Source organism: Bombus vancouverensis, chromosome 8 (genome assembly GCF_051014615.1).
Source record: "Bombus vancouverensis nearcticus chromosome 8, iyBomVanc1_principal, whole genome shotgun sequence".
Lineage (NCBI taxonomy): Eukaryota > Metazoa > Arthropoda > Insecta > Hymenoptera > Apidae > Bombus > Bombus vancouverensis.
Genome location: NC_134918.1, coordinates 6263109 through 6288629, shown reverse-complemented (window position 1 = coordinate 6288629; position 25521 = coordinate 6263109). Strand labels below are relative to the sequence as shown.

General features: G+C 35.4%; 1 protein-coding gene across 1 annotated transcript in view; it reads right to left on the bottom strand.

Annotated features, from left to right (window-relative positions):
- LOC143303051 (mannosyl-oligosaccharide alpha-1,2-mannosidase IA-like) overlaps nucleotides 1-25281 on the bottom strand; it is a 170474-nt gene extending 145193 nt beyond the window's left edge. The window contains exons 1-2 of the mRNA XM_076620827.1: nucleotides 24769-25281; nucleotides 17018-17239 (exon numbers count right to left, since the gene is read on the bottom strand). Of these exons, the coding sequence (XP_076476942.1) occupies nucleotides 17018-17239; nucleotides 24769-25149 (603 nt within the window). The 5' untranslated portion in view covers nucleotides 25150-25281. The remainder of the gene's footprint in view (nucleotides 1-17017; nucleotides 17240-24768) is intronic.
- Between the last annotated feature and the right edge of the window lie 240 nt (nucleotides 25282-25521).

Here is a 25521-nt window from a genome sequence, read left to right as displayed (position 1 = left end):
AAAGGAAGAGGCCATTCTAATTCCACGGCAAACAATTTCTGATGCTTTCGCTCGACAACGTTCGCAGCATAGCGATCTCGGTGCAAAGGTAATCTTCGATGTAATGTTCTTAACCGCAAATCTGCCCAGAGATAAACATCATACCGTCGAGTCGGGCTTCCGTGAAAAATGAGGGCTTTCTCCGTACAACAATATTCTAGCCGCGGAATACCTACCTAGCGCGGTGAAAGAAGATTCTAAACTGGCTACTTCAGGGAAGCCGAAAAATGCGAAATTCCTCGGCCAGACGACGAGCCGTAGCGAGTAAGAAAAAGACGAACTGAAAGGCTGCCTATTAACTGATAGTCAGGAGGAAGACTGAAAGATTGCCACTTACGAACGACGATGTTTGCGACTTGTTTGCGCTCGATCGCTTGTTTCTCTAGCTTTCTCGAGTCAAAGAGTTGAAATGCTAAATGATATCTTCTAATATATTACACACATGGTTAGTTAGGTTGGTTATTTTAGATATAAATAATCTTCTTTTCCCTGTCATTTCATTTTTGTCATAATTTTAATACTTATAAGTGACTATGTTTTGCATACACGATTGTATAGCCAATGTGCAAACTAATTCAAACTAGCATGAATCAGAATATTATGCACGTAATTTTAGCGTATAACGGATGATTGATAAGACGATATAAGCCACATTATTCGCTAAATAATTCTACATCACGACACTTACTATCCACTTACACAATTATAATGGAACTAAAATCCAATAGAATACTACAAGCAACTACCATAATTACGTTTATTACAGTTTCTTTTTAAATTAATTCAGGCATATCGCAACTAAACAAGCACCTACGAAAACTCAGAGGATAATAACAAGGGACGTAACGCATCGAAAGCTGTCCGGAGAATATTTGCATTTAACAGGCACGTGCCTCTGACCTGCCTCGCCTTTCCTTTGTTCACCCTAACTCTCCACGTTATTTAATATCGATCATTACTGACATTTCGTACGAACGTGACAACCATGGGAATGAATCGAGAATCGTGACGTATTCAACGTGAGAATTATAGTCAGCGATATCCATTCTTTTATCGGAAACTTGTAGCCTGTCCATAACGTCGCTTGATTATTCCGCCGTTGTTAGTGAATTTTTTTCACGTACAATTCCACGTTCATTAGCGACGTTACGTCTGTTGTTCGTTATTGTGCAATTATCAATACGCAAGATAAGGTTCGTTTTAAAATTCACAATGTGTTCGTATGCTAATCATAAAGCTTGTTACCGCAAATTTAGGCCAAAAAATGAGAACACGTATCCTGGTCGCTATTAGGTAATAAGTGTGTTTGAGAAATGTTTCTCTTTATTTAAAAAAGAAACAAGTACGAATGAAAATGTTCGATCGATCGATTCTTTCGATCGGAAATTCTATAGAAATATTTAGTTCAACAATATCTCAACAAAGTCCAAATTAATTTCTCGAGAAAACAATTTAATTTGGATAAAAAGTAGAAACATTTCAGGAATATTTTAACAGTGATGCATTCATGAAAGAATCATTAAATGAACTTTAATGCAAAAATCATTTAAAGGATCATCAGTTTGCTTTGGATAAAATATGTTTTTTGACAAAATATATCAGACAAAAGATAATTTCTACATGGGAAAGAGACTTTTAATATTTACTGAGGCAACACAAGGTCTGTAGTTTTTACTAAAATAAGAAAACGCTTTATAAAATCCGATAAAATTCAGTAAACTGATTGTAACGCATTTATTCACCCTCACAAGCATATTCTACCAAAACTCACATACTTTCCTTTACATAATTTACAATCTCTACCACGGTTCTCCGATCATTTAAAATTTTAAGTACACCATATTTTACCATATTATACCATGAAAATACACGACGAAAGAAACAACGATACAATAAATATTAAAAAGCCTGCGAACGTTGTCAAACATCGCCAACGAACCGAGTAAAACAAGAAAACACCGGCGTTTACGGAATTTTAAGCGAGGTCGACAAGAACCGATGCCGACGGAGAAAACGTCTGGCAATCAGTCGATAATTAACGCGGTCGAAAGCGAACGAGTTTCGTTGTAACATTGAAGGGAAATTTCGTTCGAATCGCAGACGCTTCGATGCAAATAATCGCGTGAGTTATTAAAACGCGGCCACGCCTCGTTAATACGAAATTCCGGCGATGCGACGCGAAATTTTTCGCTCTATCCGTCCCATGTCGCCTGTTTACTTCCCTTCGATTGTTTGTACGTCGCCGACAGCATCGACGAAACGGCAACGATTGAACGAAAGCGGAATATTAAAAAGCGTAAAAATCAACGGGTTAAGGGATGGTGGAAAGAGTGCACTGTGTACAGTGGCGCGCGAAAGTATATGAATATTTCTCATAGCAAACTTTTATCATCAAACATTATGAAATTTCATTAGCATTATAACGAAACACAACTATCACGATAGGTAATATTATATTGGTAAAATCTGAAACCAATCTGGAAGTGTATGCGAAAGTTACAAGATATTTATTGCATGGTGTATGTTCAATAAAAAATTAGAATACGGTATGAATAGGCAACTACGTACAAGAGAAGTGACGCAACAAGTATTAAAGATAACATTAAATATTGAACTCCATCGATAATATGTAATATATAATGGATATTTGACTTTAAATACTTTTATGATGTCTGTGAAATATACATTTGCATTATATATCCGGTAAGCTTCTACCATACATTTTCAGGTTTGTTTCAAACTTTATCAGTACAATCCTCGCATTGGATATTTTGTAACTTTCGCGTACATATGTTCGAATTGATTTCAAACTTTACTAATATAATCACGATGGTCGGATTTCATAATAGAGTTAATGAAATTTCAAAATGTTTCGTGTAGTACACGCGATATATTCGTAAAGGATGTCTGCAAATGTTCGGATACTTTCGTAAGCAACTGTACGTACCCGAAAACGTGCAGGAACGCGAAATATCTATCTGTCAATGATGGCGCTAAAAAAAGAAACGAACTAGCCTCTGGTGGACGTAATAACTCGAAACGCTCGATATTCAAATTCGTTCGATGTACTTCGAGCAACCGAGCTTAATCGAAGAAGTTATGCATGCCGGCCGCGATGAAAAGAGCGCGCAATGCTCGTGCGAAACAGTCATAATCCACTTTTGTTTACGGATTTATTCACGCTACGTTACTTTACTACTGGAGACAATATGAACGAGCAATACCAGAGAATAAACTCCTTTTTTCCAATCCATCATTCTTGCACCTCTTTTCGGGAGCATGGGGGCGATTATTAAATCCAACTCTTAATTGTTACAGTGAAATAGAAATATAATACGAATTTTAATTCAATTTTATAAGTTGTAATTAGTTGAATAAGTCATGATTATAAGGTTTGACGTAATTGAAGATTACTGAGACACTTTGTGTCATATACTGAGACTTGAGAATTATGATAATATTCATATAATATCTAGCAAGATCAATTAAGAATTTAATTAATAATTTATTATGAAGGATAATTGTTATTTCATATCCTAGGAAGATATTTAATAAATTGTTCGTTGAATATATGTTTGAAGAATATGTAAAATCTAATAGAATTCATTGGCGATTTTTACAAGATATTTATAGACATTTGTTGTAATTAAATAGGAGTTCTTATATTTCTGATTGAGACTGAAGATTTAGCTTATTTAGGAATTGCTACTTAGGTTAAATTACGTTCTTCGTGATAACTTGATGGGTCGTGTGTTTGTACTAGAGTTGCTTTGAGGAACTAGTGATTAGAGACTCTCGTGATTAGATATCGAATAGCACACGTTTACGCAGTCAGTATATTTACTAATACAAATTTGTAAAACGAATCTATACAATGTAAATTCATGACGCGATTGAAAATGCTTAGAGCACACTGCTGATATAAACACATAATATGTGAGCAGATATTATTCATAATAAAGTCCGGATTCTTTGACTCCTTCCTTTATTCCCTATATTAATATCAATATGTATAATAATTAATTCCCTATATCCCATCAAAACATACATCAAATTTCTACAAAAAATGATATTTACTTTTAATTTAATCGATACGACATAAAGTACAACTAATACAATCACCAAATCACAAATTGTTATTCCTTCCTAATCACAGCTGTCTGTTCCACCATGAAAAGGCGAACGATCGAATAGGGCGGAAAACAGACAAAAAATAGACAACAGAACAGACAACACGAAAGAATTCACTGGGAGCAGAAAAATCTGAATATATCTCGCTTGCTGGTCTCTCACACCTCACAGACCTTTCCATGCTTTCTCTTTTCCTCGATACCATGCTACTTGGACTTCCATTTTTCAAGTCCACGCGGCGCACGGCAGATCCTGCGAAATGATTACAAACGACCCAGGATAACGTCCAATAAAACGTCTCCATCTCGTGTTCCGTACACGTACAGATGATACGCGATGCTCGTCGAGCGAGTCGATATCGGAGAACGCGTATGTCTACGTGGGCTTCACTGCTGTTATATTGTAGTCACGACCACGTGTATACCGGTGCACGCGCGGAAGAAGAAACCATCGTAGCAAGCATTAAAATCGCTTTTATGCCCTTCCATCGACGCGATATCATCCGCGATAAATTCTTGCGAATCCGCTCGAGATTCGTCTCGCGCAGGATCTAATAAAAATTGACCTGGGTTTTATAGCGACGTTGCTGGAAAATTTATAACGCCTAACCCGTTTGTGGGCTGAGTTGTGGCTGTGGCGTATGAGTGTGATTTGAAAAAAATTTATGATTGATTTTCAACTGATTTATATTTCTCTATTGGAATAGGGAAATTGATTTGATTGTTTGATTGTTTCTATAAGGATGTTATTAAGGATTGTTAGGCATTGATTGAGGTTTTTAGGCATTGATTTTGATTGACAAATTGTCTTTTTAGCAATTAGTAATAATAAAAACAATTTATTGGATTATTTCGTAAAGAAAAGTGAAGGTGCAATCATTCGTGAGAGGATTAATATAATTATGATTAAAAAAGCGAAAAGGTTCGTTCTATTAATAACAGTTGAATTTTATAAATTCGTTAATACTAGAAAATTCAATGGAAAATGTATTTTATATCTCACAATAATTCGGTCACGTAAAATTGTAATGTTACGTAACGTTAATGTAAAAGATTGATATTTTGTACGAAGTGTTAATGGATCATAAGTAGGGTGTATAAAATTTCAATCAGGTTTTTACCTACCCCGAAAGGCACATTACAAAATATGAAAAATTTTTAAAAGTATAAATCTGACCGCATGTAATCACTTAAGAGTCGATAAAGTATAGGGTTTTAGCTTTCTCGAAACGCGGTCGACGAGTTCCGCTGGCAATGGATGCTCGTTTTTCTGTCACACTGCCAAATAAATCTTAACCGGTTTATACTTCAAGCATCGTAGCATCGAGAACACACGTGTACGTTATAGTGTCTTTACGTTGTAAACGCGTACGAACATGAAGAATTACATAAATACTTGTATGATTGTTACAACACAGCCATCGTTTCGTACTTGAATCTCAAATACCACTTGATAGCTATCTTGTAACCCGTCGAACGGAATTTTTCTAATTACACATAAGACATTACTTACATGCTTGTCAATTAGCAAAGATATTTGATATTTTGCAGATTTTTAAAGAACATATCACAACATACAATTATTATAACTTACTGTATTATAATTCTTACTAGTTGCATCGTCTGAACAAATATTAGCTAAAATTTATAATATATGAAATATAAAAAGACACCATAAGTTTACAAAATGGATTTATATCTAATAAGAACAATGAATAGCTATAATAAGTACCACAACATAGATGACTGTCATCAACATAATAAAAATCTACTAAAATTCATAGCCTCAATGTTAAACTTTCTTTTATCTGCCACCGTATATTGCATTGCAACCCTCCACGAATATTATATCAAATTGTAATCGATGAATCGTTTCGTTAGTACTTTAAATTAATTGTCACGCTCCATGTGAAACCAGGAAATGTCCTAACACCTATGAAAGAGAATACATACAGCTTTAATCGTTTCACCCACTAACTATTTACCAAGCATTATTTATCCATTACAACATCGTCAAGCTTCCATCTTAAGCATATCAAAAATTATATCTATTTACCATACGCCAAAAGCCACGAGAGACAAATACCATCATTGCTCTAAAGTAAACTAACGACTAACAATAAGGTAAACGCATACTGACAGTATCAGAGCAGTGGTTATTTCGCCAAACAGGTTAGCGTGATCAAGACGCGTTTAGGGCCGTACAAAAATCAAACTACCCCGTTACGAGTTTCCAAAGTGAAAGTGGAAACGAGTGGTTGATCTATGACGCCCCGATGTGTCGTGACTGTGCTGCATTATAAGACACTGTTGCACGCGAATGAAGTGGCAAAAGGGCTTGATTACGAGGTAATAATCAAACCGAAATCGCGATTCAGCATTGTATAATCACAGGAAATATGCGTGGTGCGACGTAGTTTTACAGATTACATCGGACCTTCTTTTTCACTCTCACTTTGTCTAAAACGCATCGTCAAACGAGGTTTGCAGAGATTTCACGACGGTTGCCGCTTAGGCGATTGGTCGCGTGACGTGGAACGATTACGCGTTCGTGTATTGACGCGTGTCGTTAACAGATCCGTGAAATCCCGAAGGCAGACCGTGAAGAACGAGCGAGCGCGGTGAGATGGAAATCAATTGCCGACCATCACAATTCACGCCTTTCTAAGTAGCAGGGATTGAATAGGCAGAAATGATGGATAAACGACACAGAAGAAAGACAGAGGAATGGTATTGGCGATTTCTTTGAATGGTTAACTCCCTGATCATATCGAAATGGATTTTTTTTTAAGAGCGACCGAGATAATATTCTGCTGAAAATAATCTATTACTTATAATCAAAATAAAAATAAAATAGATTCGAAATTGTCCTTTTATTTATAGTCCTTTGCAAACTAATTCAGAATACATTATTCTATATATCTGTTAATAATTAACTTAAATCAGGTATTTAAGAAATTCTGTATAATAGTTTGAGTAGGCTTACGCAAGATTCATAAGACTAATCAAATTAAATTAAAGAACGAATTAAATAGATTCTTTTTAGTAGTTGTATGTTACCTTGTACGAAATAGCACGTAACCTAGAAACGATTCTGCATTTTGTCACGCACACTTAAGACCAAGTTCGGCACGCGATGAATAGAAATGTATGTGAACACGTAGCACGATAATATGTGAAGTTACCTTCGGAACACATAACTGAAATGAAAGCTTAATTAAATCGAGTTTGCAATTTAACTTTATGACTAACATAATGTCTATGCTGTTTTTAAATGAATTAATTTTGATGTTATTGAATTTATATTGAAATAATACGTTACAATCGACAAAACAACCGGCTAATCAGAAATACAATCGGTCTTCCAAACCATTACTTGAGTCATCATCTCCATCACCTTCCCTGCACGGCAATCAAACAATTCACCCAAGTTTACAGCGAAGCTTCAGCAATAACAGTTGCCCAATTACATCATCCCTACCATTTCCATCTATTATACTCTAATTGGAGCAGACATGCTCAACCATTTCGCTCAACCATTCGCAATTACGAAAACTTCCAGCAAAACTCTCGTTCAGGCAACCGTAAAGAAAATTCATTTTGACAACTCGGATACTAATTCAATTCAAAGTTAGCGACTGGTAATTAATCACATAACCCGGCAGCTTGTATTTAATCTAAAATCGTGACAGATATACAACACGGTTATGGACACCGTGACGATCTAACTCGCAACAAAATCTCATAAACGTTTCTTACAAATATTTCTTTAAACATGTTTATAGTCATCTTCCGAAGATCCTAATCGTTCCGACAGTTTCAAGGAAAATCTTCTGCCCGATCTTCGTGCTTTTGATTTTCAAATTCCCATTTCAACATTCCCATTTTCTCTACGCCTTCCGAAATCCCAGAAAATTCTCCCTCTTCATCTAAGACGATCTAAGTTGCGCTTCGAATTTCAAGAAACGCGCAATTAAAACACTACAAAAAAAAAAAAGTAAGAGTGGCGAAATATGCGAATAACGATCAGGAGAGCATACTGGCTCGTTTAGAACGAGACGCAACGTGGATGATAACGTGATTGTCGCATTTGGCTACGCGGCGGTATTGTGTGTCGTTACAACGAAAGGATATCAATACACACCATACGCAGAGGGAAATTGCGGTATATTCAACGGGCGAAATATTCCAAAATAGGTTGTAGGTCGTGCACCGCTTGCCGGTGCGTGCACGAAACCGCGTGCAACCGGTGAACGGGGCTCTCCTCGCTCGGAATTAGATTGCGCTCACGTTACTCGCGGCAAAAGTTCACGGCACCGTGCGGTTAACGGTTCCGCCGTGTTCCACGGCTAGGTCAGGCATACGTGCCGCGAGCTCGCTCCGATGTCGAATCGAATTTACGTGTCACGCATCACGAGTACCCTCTAGCCGTTTGTTTCGAGTTATTCAGTCTCCGTTTCAACCCGTACGAGCACGCGACTCTTCCAACTGCGCACGATTCAATCACCGGCGGAGATAATCGAGATTCGATGAAACATGGAAATTATTAACACTTTATACGCAGCCGATAGAGAATATTCCGTGTTTACATTTGCAACGCTTAACTGTAGCCAAGGGGAATATTCCGACAACTTCGTACATTATGTGAAGTTGTAACTATTACAGTCGAGATCTATAAAGGATAAGTTGCGACAATTGTGGCTCAGATTAGACAGTTAAAGTTCAGAGTTCAGATTGATCGACAGAGTTCTCTTTTGGAGAAAGAGAATAAGAATGTATTTTTATATCAGTTATTAAATACAGTATTATTTCATTCAACCTGAGGTTGAATGAGAGTGAGAATGAGAAAGCTATGTAAATCAATCTCATTTTGTAGCCGACAGGCAAAAATTAATGAAAAAAAAATATATATATATACATTACTTCATTTGACATTCTAAAAACCGAAACCCAACCCAACTGCCTGCAACTCGACGTTCCTACGAAACGTTGTTAACAGAGGTATTGTTGAATAACATATGATCGATCGAAGTTGCCAATTTTTATCTACATTGCATTGAAAGAGAGAACTACGTGTCGGGATCTAATTCCGAAAGGATAGTGAATCGGTTTTCCCGAGTTAGAAACTTGTCCGACGTTCCACGTTGCATGGCGCCACACCTAACGGTGTTCTTTATAGAACATCGTGCTTGAACTTTCGTTTGTGATTGATCTTAATCTCTCGTACATTGCATTGTATTAACATTTCAAAGTGGCGTTACCATAAGATCATTATCAGCTGAAATCTTTGTGCAATCAGATATTAATGTTACATACTTGCATAATTGCTGCGAATATTTAAAGATCTATTCTTCCTTTCTCTGAAAACATTACTTTGTTCAGGATACATATCAAATAACCTATGGTAAGAAATGAACATCGGAAAGTATTTATTTGAAAATACATACGGATATCATTAATGAGCCTCCATTAAAGACTTTCAGAAACCGAGCACATAGAAACGAGAGACGCGTTCAACGAGCATATAAATCGAGGTTGCGTTCGAAAAATACACAAACCAATTTAAAAAGATCAGCGTCGAAACGATTCGGTGGTGTTTTTTTTTACGGTTTTGTTTCCAACTGAAAATACACATCTCCTCGGGGCAAGGTGAAAAGGCAAATTGATTCGTTCGATGGTACGTTACGAATATATGTATATTCAAGCGAGTGGCGTACGCATTGTCGATACACCTTCCTCCCAATAAAAACATTAACGGCGAATTAACGATCCAGCAGCGGAAAATACGTGCGAATTTAACAAGCTGCACGGCCAAATGGATCGCAAATACGTGAACGTCCTGTTTACTGAGCGTATTTTTTAAGCTTTTCGCTCGAAAATCGAACATCCTTATTGGATTCTCCGCGGATAAATCGTTCATTCTTTAAAGGGAATCGAGCGAAACCTGATTAAATCATCAGAATTTCCACTTCCTATTGTCACACTGAAATAAGTATATTGAATATTCAAGACAACAAACAGAATGTAAATGCGATTGAATCGCGGAATGTCTGGAACGATGTTTTGCGGTATATGGCATTGGAAATGTTCCACGTATTCAACGGAACTTAAATCTGAAGCATAAATAGATTCTTACGTGAAGAGGGAATAATTTATCATATATGGAGCTTAACAGATGCTCTTTTAGGTTTCTCAGTTGATAAAGTTCTTTAGTCTTCGTGTTTTAATTGATCATGGATGGATAATTACGAAAGACTCCAAATTAGAGATATCGTTATAATGAAGGATCGGAACAAAAAGGAATTTAAGAATAAAAATAATTAAAGGATCGATATTTCTTTCGTAATATTAATTAGCAACTGCTATTATTCTATCATAGATGACTATGTAACAACAATTTATGCTAGATATGGATCAGGCTAATTACCAATTTATATCGTAACTTATAATTCTATGTAATTTATTATAACATTTATTATAACCTTTTACTTTTAATTCGACTTTGGTTGTTAAAGTCACGCGATGTAACGACGCTACTCGAAGACTAACTCATAATTTAATATTTCTAATATTTTTTAACAGACTTCAATCTTCAGCAGTAAATTTAATACCAAAGATGGAGAGGGAAGCATCAGCCATTATCCTTTAAGAAAAAAACGATTTCCTAGTACATCGAAGGCTTTGGTATCCTTCTTTTTCAAGAGGATGAGATTGGTCGATCTCTTATTTCCAATTACTCCTGACAATAATTCGCTAACAGCTAGCAAACCGGTCTCTATCGATCGGACAGCGATTCAACGCGTAAAACGCAACGAAACGCGCGTTTCAGTCGCCACCACCGGGCCGATTAGGACACGAGCATGATTAGCGTCATAAACTTTTCACAGGGCCGCGTTTAATTCCAACGAGCGGAAACGGTTCACCGGAATGGGAATCGGAATTGACGCGCCGATAGATTCGATGCCGCGGTTTACGTGTAACCGATTAAACTACACCGAGCGCCGACTCATCTGCTTCGAAAACCGGATATGTCTCTACGAAGAGAGAATTCCGCTGTCGTTGCAGCCGGAATTGAAACTGGAATTCCCTCCTGGTGGACTGTTGCAGCTTTACACAACCGCTCGTTTTTCCACATTTTCAACTTTACAGGACTCCATACATTTTTAACCTACTACTGTTAAAATCTTTTCAGTTCGTCTATCGACAAAAACGTGATACGATAGCATCCTTTTAAAATGAATTTTGACACTTCGACCTAACACATGGTAAGATGAGTTTACCCACTGCAAGTGGGTGGCAAGTGACAGAAGTTAATCGTCAGGTGTTTGCAACAAGTGAACTGTCGTTAAACAGTTAAAGTTTCTCTCTTCTTCTTCCAATTACATAAAGTAGAGAATTTAACAAATGTTAGATTTAGAAAAATATATTTTTGAAAAGCCTTATCGACAGATAAAAGTCTGTTATCATTCACTCTTACAGACAAGCACATTAACGATATTTTTGCAGATGATCAATTTTCAGTTGGACTGTAACAGCAGCCGTTTTCATAAGTATCATGATAAAAACGATGTTATCCAAATAAAAAGGAGAAGAAAAGAATTCGAAACGTATTTCAGCAGTCTGATTACTCTGTCCTATGTAAAAGTAAATGTTCATTAAGCATTCATTTAGTTAGACCACCGAACTTCATCTTCCTGTAAGATCTTCTATATATTCTACATGCATATTCCAAAGATAGTTTCTTACTGTTACAGGAAGTACAACAGAGTTCGAATAGGCGCTTAATCGACTAGACGAATTTGTGACATGAAGTAACTGCCACTGACACTAACTAAGTACCAAGAACGTAGGTTTTGGTTATATATCTACATAATAGAGCATTTAACGAGGGCGCGGGTTGACCTCAGCTCTTAGTTACTAGATGAGTAAGTCAAACTTCGCGCGAGATTGAACTCTGGAATAGAGAGTGTAGGTACTTACTGGACGATGAATAATACCTTTGGAAAATCACCACTGTGGTGAGTTTATCATTCGATCAAATTTAATGAATCGTAATAGAGAAATGGTGGGACATTGGACGTTATTTATCAGACGCAACTATGCTGGTATAATCGATCTCAAACGCAACAATATCGCGCATTAATCTGAGGAGATCGTCATAGGATAGAAGAAACTGTAACTATTCTTGAACTTGAAATTAGTAAGAAAGAAATATAGAAATTTCATTCTTTTCAGGATACTTTCAAAGTACTACTTGAAATAATGTTTTATTTGAAAAACTACAAACATTAATATAAAAAATTGTAATACGACGGCTAATTTCTTTATGAAAAGAATCCATACAAGAAGACGACGATACAAATTATTCTATTTTCTGCTCTCAAATTTTTCGTTCCGCTTTCAATCGTTATTTCCGACTTCAATTCAGTGAAAGTATATATAATATAATATTTCTTCATTTTACTCGTTTAACGTTCAGAGTCCAAGAGTATGAGATATTTTACTATTTTTAAAGGGACAAAAAACTTTCGACTTTCTATCGTTAGACGTGTAATTTATCTTTCGCGCGTCACCTGGATTTCTTGCTTCCGAAATATTGCATGCTGCTCACGTAAAAGTTTCCTGAATGAGAAAACGTTAGAAGAAATCCACTGAAAGTTTCTCGACTAAATAAACCGTAGACCGTGGCCTCCGGTTCAAAATTTTAATCCTTCCGCAAGAGCACGAACTCGAAACTGCAACTTCTACGTTTCTTAGGAAAGCTGGCTGTAACTGTAAAAATGTAATCCACTCGGAAAATCAGCGAAAGTAACTCGCGAAAAACGATTTTCTTATATTATTAAGGAAAAAGAAATCGAATTAACAGAACTTTTTATACAGCTTATTGCTTTCTTCAAAATCCTAAGAAGCTTTCTGTCAAAGTTCCTACCATAAAACAGTTTCCAGAATAATTAATAAATACATAGTAATAATTGAGGATCACAGAAGGAAGATCCAAGTCCGATTTTTAAATTTTTTTATTTGAATGTTATTTGTCCAGTTAAAAGATTGTACTTTATATATTCTTTGAAAAGAACCCATAATCTAAATTAATGAAGAGAACAATTTTTGTAATGTGTGATTTTTTGTCAAGATAATGAATTCCAATGTAATTAATTTGTTAGATTTAAATTTGTCTGTAATTGTCTTTAATTAGATATAATACTTATATTATATTATATGCGACAAATTATGGGAGGTTAATTTACTTTATTTTAATTTAAGTTTACATTTTAAAATGTTACGAATTTGTATTTAAAAAATTAAAAAATTAATCCATCGCAAAATGAAGAATTCAGTTCGAATTCTCTGCTGGCAAAATATTCTGTCAACAATTATAGGTATGGCTAGAGAATTCCAAGACGATTACAGATCCATTGATGCGACAACGTTCGCATATTTCCACGTGTACAACAGTTCATTGAGCGATGAACAAGCAGCCGTAATGAAAGATAAAAGGAACAAAGCTAGATGCGACTGCGGCCTTGCATTAGCGAATATGTGTAGAACCGATTGAATTTAATTACCAGGCGAGAAAACGCCGGCATTGTGTGCATGAAATCATTGAAACGAGCCTGTGCGCGACTAAGTAACAAAAAATATCCCTTTCTACGGTATAACGAATTATTCGAGAGAAAGTAAAGTCTTAGAATGATCTGTATGAGCTTTAAATTCATCGTATTTCTATACGTATACATAAATTCATAAGTTAGTCGGTTAAATATAATATTACGTATAAAATGTAAGTGAAATGAAATATGGGGAATATAATTAAAGGAAAGAATAACGAATATTAGTAATTGAAAAAATTGTAGAGCACCAAATTTAATAAAGCGTGGCAATTTAATAAATTATACCAGACTGTATGGCGATATGATGAATATGAAATTACCAAAGAGAGTTCAGTACATATAATTCATTCAAAGAGAGCTCATTCAAAGTACATATAATTAAATAACTAAAATATATCTTTAACTTGCTTACAACTACATATCTAGAGTAAGTCGAATAAATCAAATATATACTACAACACGGTAAGATTGCTATCTCAAAAGAAATATGCAAGATAAGAAGTTACAGCTACTTATGGAATTATTTTATCGCGAAGCTCTTAGCTTTATCTTCATGATTCATCACTTCAATCATCACTGATTGATTTTTAAGCGATAAATGAGATAAGAAAGATTTTGTATGGTAATGAAAAAATAATTACAGTTTGTGTTCATAACGAATTATAAAATAATGATAATTTGCCATTACTTTATTACTGAAACATCTTCAAAGATATGATATGTATATAAATCATATAATCAGATTCGTAGGACGCCAATTTCAGTTTAAATTGAAAATCGACGAAGATATACCTAGTTATGTACTTAAACATCTCGCTTTAATATCTAATAAACATAGAATCATATATAAATAATTCCTCGAATTGTCTGTAAATCTTCGTACGTTACAAACATCTCAAATATCGCTTTACACAGAAAATACAAATTTTCCAAATGGTTCGCGTTACACATAAAAGTCAACTTTCAAAGGAAATAGATTCACCCCATAGTTTTAAAGCACAAAGTACGATCTCGCTTGAGGTATCGAATGAGAGCCTCCTATTGAATCGGATGAATTAGAAACGCGTCATCAATTTTAGAAAGTGAGTAGCTCGTACAATCAAAAAGAGAGGGGGAAAAAGGGAATAAAAGGGAATAAAAGAAAGAAAAATATTCGTGAAAAAAACAGGTTAACGAGCCGGTGGCGATGCACAAATCTGCAAAATCAATGATCCATGATATTTCTGCGATACAATGACGTTAAAAATCGACGATGAAACCCAAAGCATTTACACTGGAATGGCACGAAGCGTTTAATAGAGCGATAAATAGATAATAGCGCAGCAAGCCATTCATAAAGCATGAAAATGAGCGTCCTACCGGAAATTCGATGAATACGCGATCGATGAACAGACCTGATGCTTTGCAGAGACGAAAATCATCGTGAAAAATTTACAGCTTAAAGCGGATCGGGGTTTGAATCGACGAAATGTCGTTTATTATAAAGAGGATTCGTTCGATGGAGCAGCAATTTAAAACCCGTTACGTGGACCAAAAACAAACCAATCGAAACGTTCGTTTTTCGTCGATTGAAAATATATACGAACGATCGCTGTATTGAAAGCAACGAAAATCCTTTTAATATCGCGGATAACAATTTATAGAATGATTATTACACTATTCTAGAGAAAGTAATAGTATATTATTACATACTCCTATGTTTAAATAAGTTGTATATCAAGAATTAAAATATGAAATTTTGAATAGGACACGTTGACTACGTTAGTCTTTTGGTTTTATGGATAACATTTTACGATACTACGAAACTAATGAAAAATGCTCATAGTGATAAATAATCCCTAAAATGTTAACACGTGTAAAATTAAAAGAAACTCGTATTAAAACAGCCACTGGTAACTTCCAGTTAAGATAAAATACTTAAAATTCTGTAACTAATACATCATTCAAAATACAATATGTTTCCACATTCAATAGCATGATGTATCTTCCGATTGTTTGTACGTTCCATTATTTGCTTCGGTTCGAAAAATAGACTTTGAAAACGCACTACGTTTTCCAGGACGACCTAATAAAAAAGAACAATTGAATTCGCTTGCAATACTCTGAATTCAGTCAGAAAAAAAAATAACTTCGGCCCGTTAAACGCTCGTTTCGGTGTACACCGGAGAATTATGCGAATTGCATGGCTGATGGATCAATCTCGATTCCACCATACAATTTCCCACGAAAACAAAAACAACCGACGAATTCATGCAAATTACAACGCGAAACGAGTTACATTGTCCGTTTCTGTTTTTCTGTTTCCTTGAAAATTTATGTCGCATTGAAAACGCGTCGAAGTCTATTTTCCAACATATTCGCGTACCGCTTAACGCCTGGCACACGATGCGGTGTGCTAATTTTATTTACCGATTTTCCAACGCCAGTGACAAATATACTCGAACACTTGCAATCATCTTTCATGAGTACATTATGTGTGTTACACGGAACATTTTGACATTTAATTAGCACTGTTATGAGACGCAACTATCATAATTACATTGATAATATTCAGAACATATCTGAAAATATACCTAAGAGCTACAAGATATTTAGTGCAAGTACGTATTTTGTAAAGATCATAAAATAATTAAACAGTCAGATATACATTATATTAATAAGTCTTAATAATCAGTTGAACCATATTTAGCGCTCATTATACGTTTAAGATGGCTATTCATATTACACACATGTTATATGTACATATGTTTTCAATAGATATCTTGCAATTTCTACACACATTTTCAGATTGGTTTCACTTTTTATCAATATCGAAATTACTGCACATTTTGTAGAAATATGTAGATAACTAAATAATAAGAAATTACTAAAAAAAAAAAACAAATAATACGAAATATATTTAAATCGGTCGCGTTGACATATATATATTTAATACCAGAAGTATTAATATTATTATCTCATATACCAGAAAAATTTAACAGATTATTCATCGAAGAATTGCGCATTTTTATGCACTTATAGAAAATTTGAAGATGCAGAAATGCACAAAATACACACAATATGTGAAGATATATAAAACACTAAAAATATAGTACTCGTTACAATATTTAACAGGTGGCACAAATTTCTGAGCCTACATTACATTTTTAATTATGTTTGTAAAAGTATAGCATAAATGTCCGCAGCCTATTATGGAACGAGCCAATGCCTTGTTATTAAATGAAAAAAAATACTCACCTCTTTCACCTTGTTCCTTCGTTCCCTGGCGATGGGGTCTTTGTCTTCTCCACCGACCGTCAAAGGAAGTTTACTCGCAGACGCAGGCGGCACGGTTTCCAGAACGTCATCCTTCCGGTGAAGCACTAAAGACGATGAACTACTCGCACGCACACGCGAATCACCATTCACTTCCGGTTTCTCCAGCGTCTTCTGTTGCTGATACTCCTCGTCGATTTTCGCCTAAAAATCCGGCCAGATCGAATTGCGATTCGAGATTTTTCGAACGACGGTTTTTTAATTGATCGAATGCGTGAATTTCGAGGACAAAAATCAAAAATCGATAGAAAACCGATGATCTCTCGTTGAGCTTGTCTCTTTATAGAATTCACCGATCGAAGGAGCTTGTCTTCTCGATATGTGATTCGATTGTTTTCGAGCGTATTTAAGAAAGAAACTGAATGTCTGATTTTCTAATTTATGAATTTGAAACGACCAACAGGGCGGAACGAATACAAAACAGGGAATGATGAATAGAGCGATAGAGGAGAAAATTGAGTGAAAAAGATGTACTTCGGTTCAATGTTTGGAATAATTTGAGATTGCGTTTCTTATTTATGCAAGTAAATGATGTTTATTTTAATGGATCTCGCGTACAATTGATTGTTCTTGAAAGAATATTAATCAAAAATACTGTTCAGGCAGACATTCCATTCTTTTATTTCAAGCTACAAAAACTAATGAAACAAATTGTAAAATTGGTATTAGCCTGAGTTTCTCTATTAACGTGAATCTTCTTTTATGTAGAGAGCGTTCTATCATAATGTATCCAGATGTCTATTTTCCGAATATTCGAAAAAATATTTTCAGTGAAATTTATTCTGTTCCGAAAAAGATATTCGTTTTATATATTCAGAGAAATCTCATCCTTATATTTTTTGGGAGTACTTGTATTTAGGGAAATAATTGTATGACAAAATTATAATAAGGTACCATGCATATCTTAAATAACGAATTGTTCAGTTACAAAGCTATTTGAACCGGTGATTCTCTAAACTCCAAAGGTATCAAACACAAGCGTAGTGTAAACATATTGAACATTAACTCAAAACGTAAAAGAAATAGGTATCTGATCAAGCGTGTAAAGAGATGAAAAAGCAAAGTTCCGAGAAATTCGTTCAATTTTCATAAATAATTAAATATATTCAGCATTAACTCGTAAGAAGAAAAGAGTGGATATCTGATCAAGAGTAAAAAAGTAAGGCAAATTTTCGAAACAACGATACCATGACTGGAAGAAATATTAGAAAATTTTCACGAAATGGAACATCGATGTCAATTATTCAAAGTACGGGATGCTTGAGTTGGAGAAGAGGTCAGTAACATGCGACACAGTCTCTTTGAATCATGAAACGTTCCCATTTATTCAACAAACGATTCCATTTATTTTCCCAGTCGTTTACAATACAGTTTATCAACGTGCGCTCGGTCAGATTACCCATTTTCCCGGTTTCGAGCGACGTTCACTTGTGGTTTATACAAAATTTTCGTCTTAAGGACGCGAAGAGCCGTGATACGCGCCGCTCCAATGAAAATCAAATTTTCCCAAACCGCTCGAATGAAAATCAAATTTTTCCAGACCGCACGAATGAAAATCAAATTTCCCCAGACAGCTCGAGAGATCTTGGACCGCGCATTTATTCGAATACCGCCATCCGAACGCAATCTCGGCTCGAACACGCTTCTTTCGCTTCGCTTCTCTCGGATAACGTTGCTCTCAACAGTCTCGAACGTCTAGTCGTCGTTATAACAGAACGCAAGGTGAAACGTTGCAATGTATAACACTTTGTTTCGTTTTCGTTGCGTTCCGATTAAACGCTTCCAACGCTAACTGTATTGCACCGTTTGACGTGAAAAATGGTTTTAATTCAATTTGTCGTGGTGTTTAAACTGATGAAAAATTATCTTAGTTTCTGTTTGAAAAGTAGATGTAATTTTAAAGAATTGTTACAACTTCGAATGATTTATAGATTGCTCATCTTCTGATTAATTGATGTTAATTTGACCCTCTTGCATTCGTTCCATCACTTTCTTTATCAAAGATTACGATCCTATCCACCATAAAAATAACATCGAATACATTCTATATTACACCGTGAAATTCTTTTACGTAGCGTAAAATCTGTAAAATTCTAGTATATCAAATATGAATTCTGCCTGTAAATATAGTTATACCTGGAACGTTATTCGTACGAGCACGTGAAACGATTACGAATGAAGATTTACCTTATCTAAGATACCATACTGTTTACAAATCCAGAAAAGTGTGTTTTTATCAAATGCCAAAAACACAACATTTCCTCTACTATGCACTATGTAGGTACTCGTAACAGTCTATTAACAAAAATATCACAAACAGAACTAACACACGTGCATGCTTGTAACTTACGTTAAGTAAAATTCCCTATCGTAATTCCATATTTCCATTAATTATACGTATAGTTTAACCACACTCATTACTTTGATTAATAGTTACTGTTCCTTTTAAATTCTCGCGTATCTGCGAAATAATTTACGTTATATACAAGCATTGTAACTTTACGTCAGGCGAAGTCAATATTTCTACTCTGTATTTTAAATAACAATAAATATCTAGCCTATTTATCATTTCTACCTTACTCGCCAATTTCTACTACTTCCTTATTTAAGTATTATTTTACCGAATTTCTTCTGTTATATATCATAGTTATGTAACAGTTATTTTATCAGGCCTCGGTTTCTCGCTCGATAATATCGAATCAATACAACGGATTTCATCGACTAGCGAACAAACACTCTTTATCTACTATCATCATTTAGAGAAAAATTACACTACGGCGATAATTTTCCTCCATTAAATTAAATTTGCACAATGTTTCGAGATACGAGATTCTTACATGAACTTATCGAAACGTCAAGTATATTCACTGCGTTAAACTTGTTCGTTAGCTGGAAAGTTACGTAAAAAGTTGGCATGCAAATCAACAAATCCTTGAAACACAGTGTAACTTATCTGACAAATATGGAAAATACAAAAAACACCTAAATAATTTCATTTTATGAAACTAGAAGAAAGTTATTTTCCGAAGCGATAAAAAAACATTTCCTATTTCTCATCAAATTATTTAAGTTCATCGAATTTGTCCAATTTTGTACCTGGCTTTATTCATATAGATTCTATTTATTAATTTTATTGAATTTCGCAAATCTTAATCATACTTCATCTTTATGTAAGCAATTACTTTCAAGAAATGGCGAACACTATAATTTTCAATATATTTTCAATATATACACTGTAATTAAATACAACCGCCTAGCTCTATTGTCGTATTTATAAAATAAAAAATATCTATTTCAATATTACATTTAAAAAATGATAGACACCCTAATTTTCTAAATAATTGAAAGGATACTTTCTTAATGCTCCACAATCCGTGGTAATTAAAGAACGTTCTTCATCTAATAGCGGTAACTTAACATTGCAATAAAACGTTTGTCATTTGATAATAATATCTAATATAATGTTAGAAAAGTTTTGAATTTTATATCTGACTACCTAATCAGATTACATCTTTACTAAACAAATCTTAAAGACCAGTTATAGGTCTTTTCGTTCTTACCAACTGACCTACATTGAATTCAGTTACTACGCTGTATCGTAACCGTAACCTTACTATATCGTAGCCAATTATTGCACAGGTAAAAACACACAGCAAAGCTTCATTATGCAAATTAGACTTCATAAACGACGCGTATTAATTGGAAAGATCGCATGTAGATAGCGAATCGATGTGAACCTTACATCTGTAACAGTAGCAGGGAATTGTCTGATTGAAAAGTACACGTCGATAACATAATACACAGGTGTTCAGTTTAAAATCCCGTATTTTTGCAATCATCAGATCGATCGAATTGAAAGCGACAAACAAACTTTCCAGAATAAACACATACATTTCTGACGAATCAATTTTAACGCTACCTATTGCTCGATCATCGGTCCAATGTTAAAGAACGCTATAAGGCAAGAGGTTGAATTTGAATATAATGTACTGAGCACGTGTGACTATTAAACCTGTTAAACTGGCGAGCGACTGCTGAATTACAGTCGAATTACTCTAGTTCTACGATGAAATTATCATCAGAATCGCGCTTCAATTTCAATAAGTCCAACTCATGAACGACCGTTGGTCAAATATCCTGCGGCTCGTGTTGATATTACATCCTGTATAACTATTTAACATAACATGAAATTTTCAACGACTAAGAGAAATTTTAAGAAAAAAATTTAACCATATTAATAATATCATATATCGCATAAGAAATTATTATTTTTAATTTATGGTTCATCATATAAAAATTAAACATACATTGATATTTATTATATACTGAATTGTGTTATAGCTCTAAAAATACTAATTTCTTACTTCATTTCTATAAGAACATTTTTCCTCCTTCCTGTTTAGCAGATGTTATTTATCCTTAAGATACTGAACTTTGGCTTTTTATTTTACTTCTCTACGCAATTGCACATTTTATAAATAGATGGATATTTATGCAAAATTCATACTCTTATCGATGCAATTAAGGAAATAACATCTGAATCAATTTTTCTCAGCTACTAGAAATTCTAACAAATCCACTATTCTAGACATTTATATATTTTCGCGTATTGCATGTATTTATGTGTATTTTTTCTCACATAAATTTCCCATAAATGCATAAAAGTCCACGATCTAGTTGTAGTAAAAGGTAATAACACACGAGCAATAATACGGCCATAATTTTATAATAATTCTAGCAATATAATAACCTGAAAACGATAAAGATATATTTTATAGAATAAATTTTCACAAAAAATTATTACGTTTGAAAACTTGACGTTCACGAACGGTCACGTCTGTAAAATTTCGTTCGCGAGGGAAAATTTACAATGAAAATCTGGCAACGGTTATCGAGAACGGTGCAAACAAAGTTTACACGGAGCAACGCGTTTCGCAACGTTAAACATTCGTCGAACGTATGTCCGCGACGCGATTGAACGCGAATCCCCGATAAATTCTATTATTTCACGGTAACAAGGGGCGTTGGCGTTTCAGGCAAATGCAAAAACGGGCACCGATTCGCGATCGGCTCGTAAATCAAGCTGCAATGTAACGCTCGTCAACTTTAATTAGCCGATAAAACGAGATATGTCTTTCGGTTTCTCTCGCACCGATTTTGATGTTTTTTCTTTTTTTAATATCGCTTTCACCGCGTTCTTCAACATTCTACATATGCCATGTAGATTTGTAACGCTCCCAACGAGTAAATAAACACCGTGGGACGCTCTTGAAATGTTAAAGGTACACATGGGTATCGTAAACTGTGACAAAAGTTTGTTGTAAGCATAGTTTATATCAATATCAAGTTATTATACCGTGTTTAAGCTACAACTATGCTGAAATAATATATCGTATCTATTTAAACTATAATTTTGCTTAAAAAATGTATCATGTCTATTTATGTTACAATTTTTCTTAAAAAATGCACCGTGTTAAATATTAGTTGAAGGCAGAAAAAAGAGAAAAGAAGTAAATTGAAGAATATTTTTGTTGTTTGTATCGTTACTCTACTTTCGATTTTCTATAATTTCAATCAATTGAATCGACAATGTTACTTTGTTCCTGTATTATCCTGTATATCATATAATTCAACTTCTCTCTAATTTTCTATGATCTGTAATTTTATTTCGCTACATATTAAAATCAATAACTATAACTTTAATATCAGTTTAATATTAATAAGAGACCTGTTTCTCCTATCTTAAACGAGTTGCGAAAGAAATGTGAAATAGAAGTCATTTTACGTCATTCGATATAAATAAATAGATATTCTGTAGTTTCTTATATCAAGACTAATAATTATAATTCAATTATCACTCTCTTAATAGAAAACAATTTATCCTCCTACATTTAAAATTAATTGACTTACACGCTACTCTATCGCTTTAATGTCATCATACTTTAAAGTTACTTTATACACGTATATCGCGATGTTTTAAAGTAATAAACTAGAAGCAACATTCGGCCCTTAAGTACGATAATCAATAAACAGCTTATATCTTCATGTATGTTTTAAATGAGGTTAACCGTATTCCCTTCTTTTTTCTCTTTTTCGCTTCTGTTAGAAAATTTCTTAAGCTTGAGGAAAATAAGAAAGAATCGTTATCCATAAACGTGATATCTCGTTTTAACTTTACGCTTTGTTAACTCGATACAGACCCTTTAATCAATAAAAACGAAGATGAGATTAAGAAACAAAGAAATGGAGGATCGTAACAGGATTAAAAATAAACGACACAAACATTACCATTTTGTTACGCGTCATGTTACATATGTACGCGGCGATAGAAGCGAAGTGTCTCAACGAGGGTCGCGCCGATGCGTCGGAAATTGTGCTCAGAAATTTTAGGGCGAGAGTCTATTAACGTTGATAAAACTCGTTCTCGCGACCGCGGTACCGACCCGCAGCTCGACGAAAAATTAGATAATTCAATCCCGGCCAATGCGTTTCACACAGCCGTGTTTCACAATGCGCGTAATTTGCTCGCCGTTTAGTACACACGATGCACACATACACTCAAACTATACTGTAATAATATAATTTAATTTCCCTTGTAATATTCTATTTAATTTTAGATAATAGATATCAACTGTATTTTGCAATTGTAACATGCCTACAATGCCTACCTCGTAATAAGCGTTCCATGATTTATGAACCATAGTGTACATAAAACAGCGACATACGTTTCTCGGCTTAGCCCTGTTTCGTTCTTGCGGCCATTTTGAATAAATTTATTACTTTTCTAACATCAGAAAATATCTTCAGTTTGAACATAGTATGAAAAAATCTTATTAACATTCATGACTTCTCGATTTGATTTTATGTTAAACGTCTTTTTATAACATTACAAATCTTGTTTGTTTGGTAATGCAAAGAACAAGGCTGAGATATAAAAATTCAAAGACCGCTGCAGGATTAAGAAATCCCGGGCGATAGAATACGATCGAGTCCATCGATTCGGACTTCAATATTCCACTGTACATAAATATCCGGCCACGCAAGACGTTTCACGCGTTTCACATGTTACGATACAGATTACAGCGCAAAAGGAACCAAAAAAAGAAATCACAAACGCGACACGCGGAACTTTAACGAAACGGAACTCCAAACTCCATAATAATTGCGATTCTCGACGTATCGATCATCGAGTAAAATGGACGATGCCTAGCATCATGATGGTTAATGAGTATATACCTCGAGATCGAAAACACGTTAACAGTTACCGTTATTACGGGAACCAGGTCGAATAAATAACGGAGAAAGACGAAGCCGTGAATCGATGGAAAATATCGGAAATCATGCACCGTGCGAACTTTTGCTCTGTTACGCGTGCTCACGTGTACCCGCGATACGTCATAGCAGCATGTAAACAAACGAATCGGGAAAGCGTGTAACAGCTGAAAGAACGGAGCACATGGAATAAAATTAAGAAACAAGAACAGCGTAGCAATAAAAGTCGTCGAGTTAATGTCAAGGAAGGTATCACTCGATTATAACCAAGGCGAACACGATGACAGACGAGAGACAGAGAGCGCGGCTAGGTTTCAAATAGGCTAGGTAATCGAAAGTCGAATGGAATCGAGAATCGAAAGAAGCGAAAGAAACGTCGAGGCATGGACACACGCGCGGACCTGCAGCTTTTGCTTGTCCTCGAGAAGATGTACATCCTGATGATCGATGCCCTCGTGTCCAGGTGGCACAGCATTCGGATGACCCATAGACCCCTTAAGGCCCCCTTGCAGACGAGGTGGCGCCGGTATTAGCAGCTCCGGTCCCGCTTTTTGCATGTGTTGGTACACACGGTAAACACTGTTCACTGCGACGCCGCCGGTGCCCGCACGGAAATCCGGCAGAAAGAAGAACGTACCGAAACACACGACACCGAACGTCAAAAACACCAACAAGATCACATACTTTTCACGCGGGCGGAACGACCGTCTCGAGAACAAGGGCACCGGCACACCATTCACGAACCGCTGATACGACGGCAGGATGCTCGACGCCGTTGTCATTTTCACGATACTGTCACGTCACGCACGCACCAACGCACTTCCCGTTTTTACAACAGACGAAAACTCGAACACTCGTGCGCGTTGTTGCCCTTTTCCTAGCCGTCGCACGCCATTACGAATGCGGTGGCACGCGAGCACCACCTGCTCGCCAAACTTGACACTTCGTCAAGGACTAAGCGCCAATCAGCTGGCGCGACACATGTGCCAACTACGTGCCGCGAGCCACGTGAAATCGATGCCCCAATTTGTCGGCACAATACCGACACGGTTTCGCGCACGCTTCCACGGTCGATAAAATGCGTGTTTCCTTTCGATGATAATTTTGAGTATAACAAATGACGATAAGAGGCTTGTAATAAAGATAATAATTAA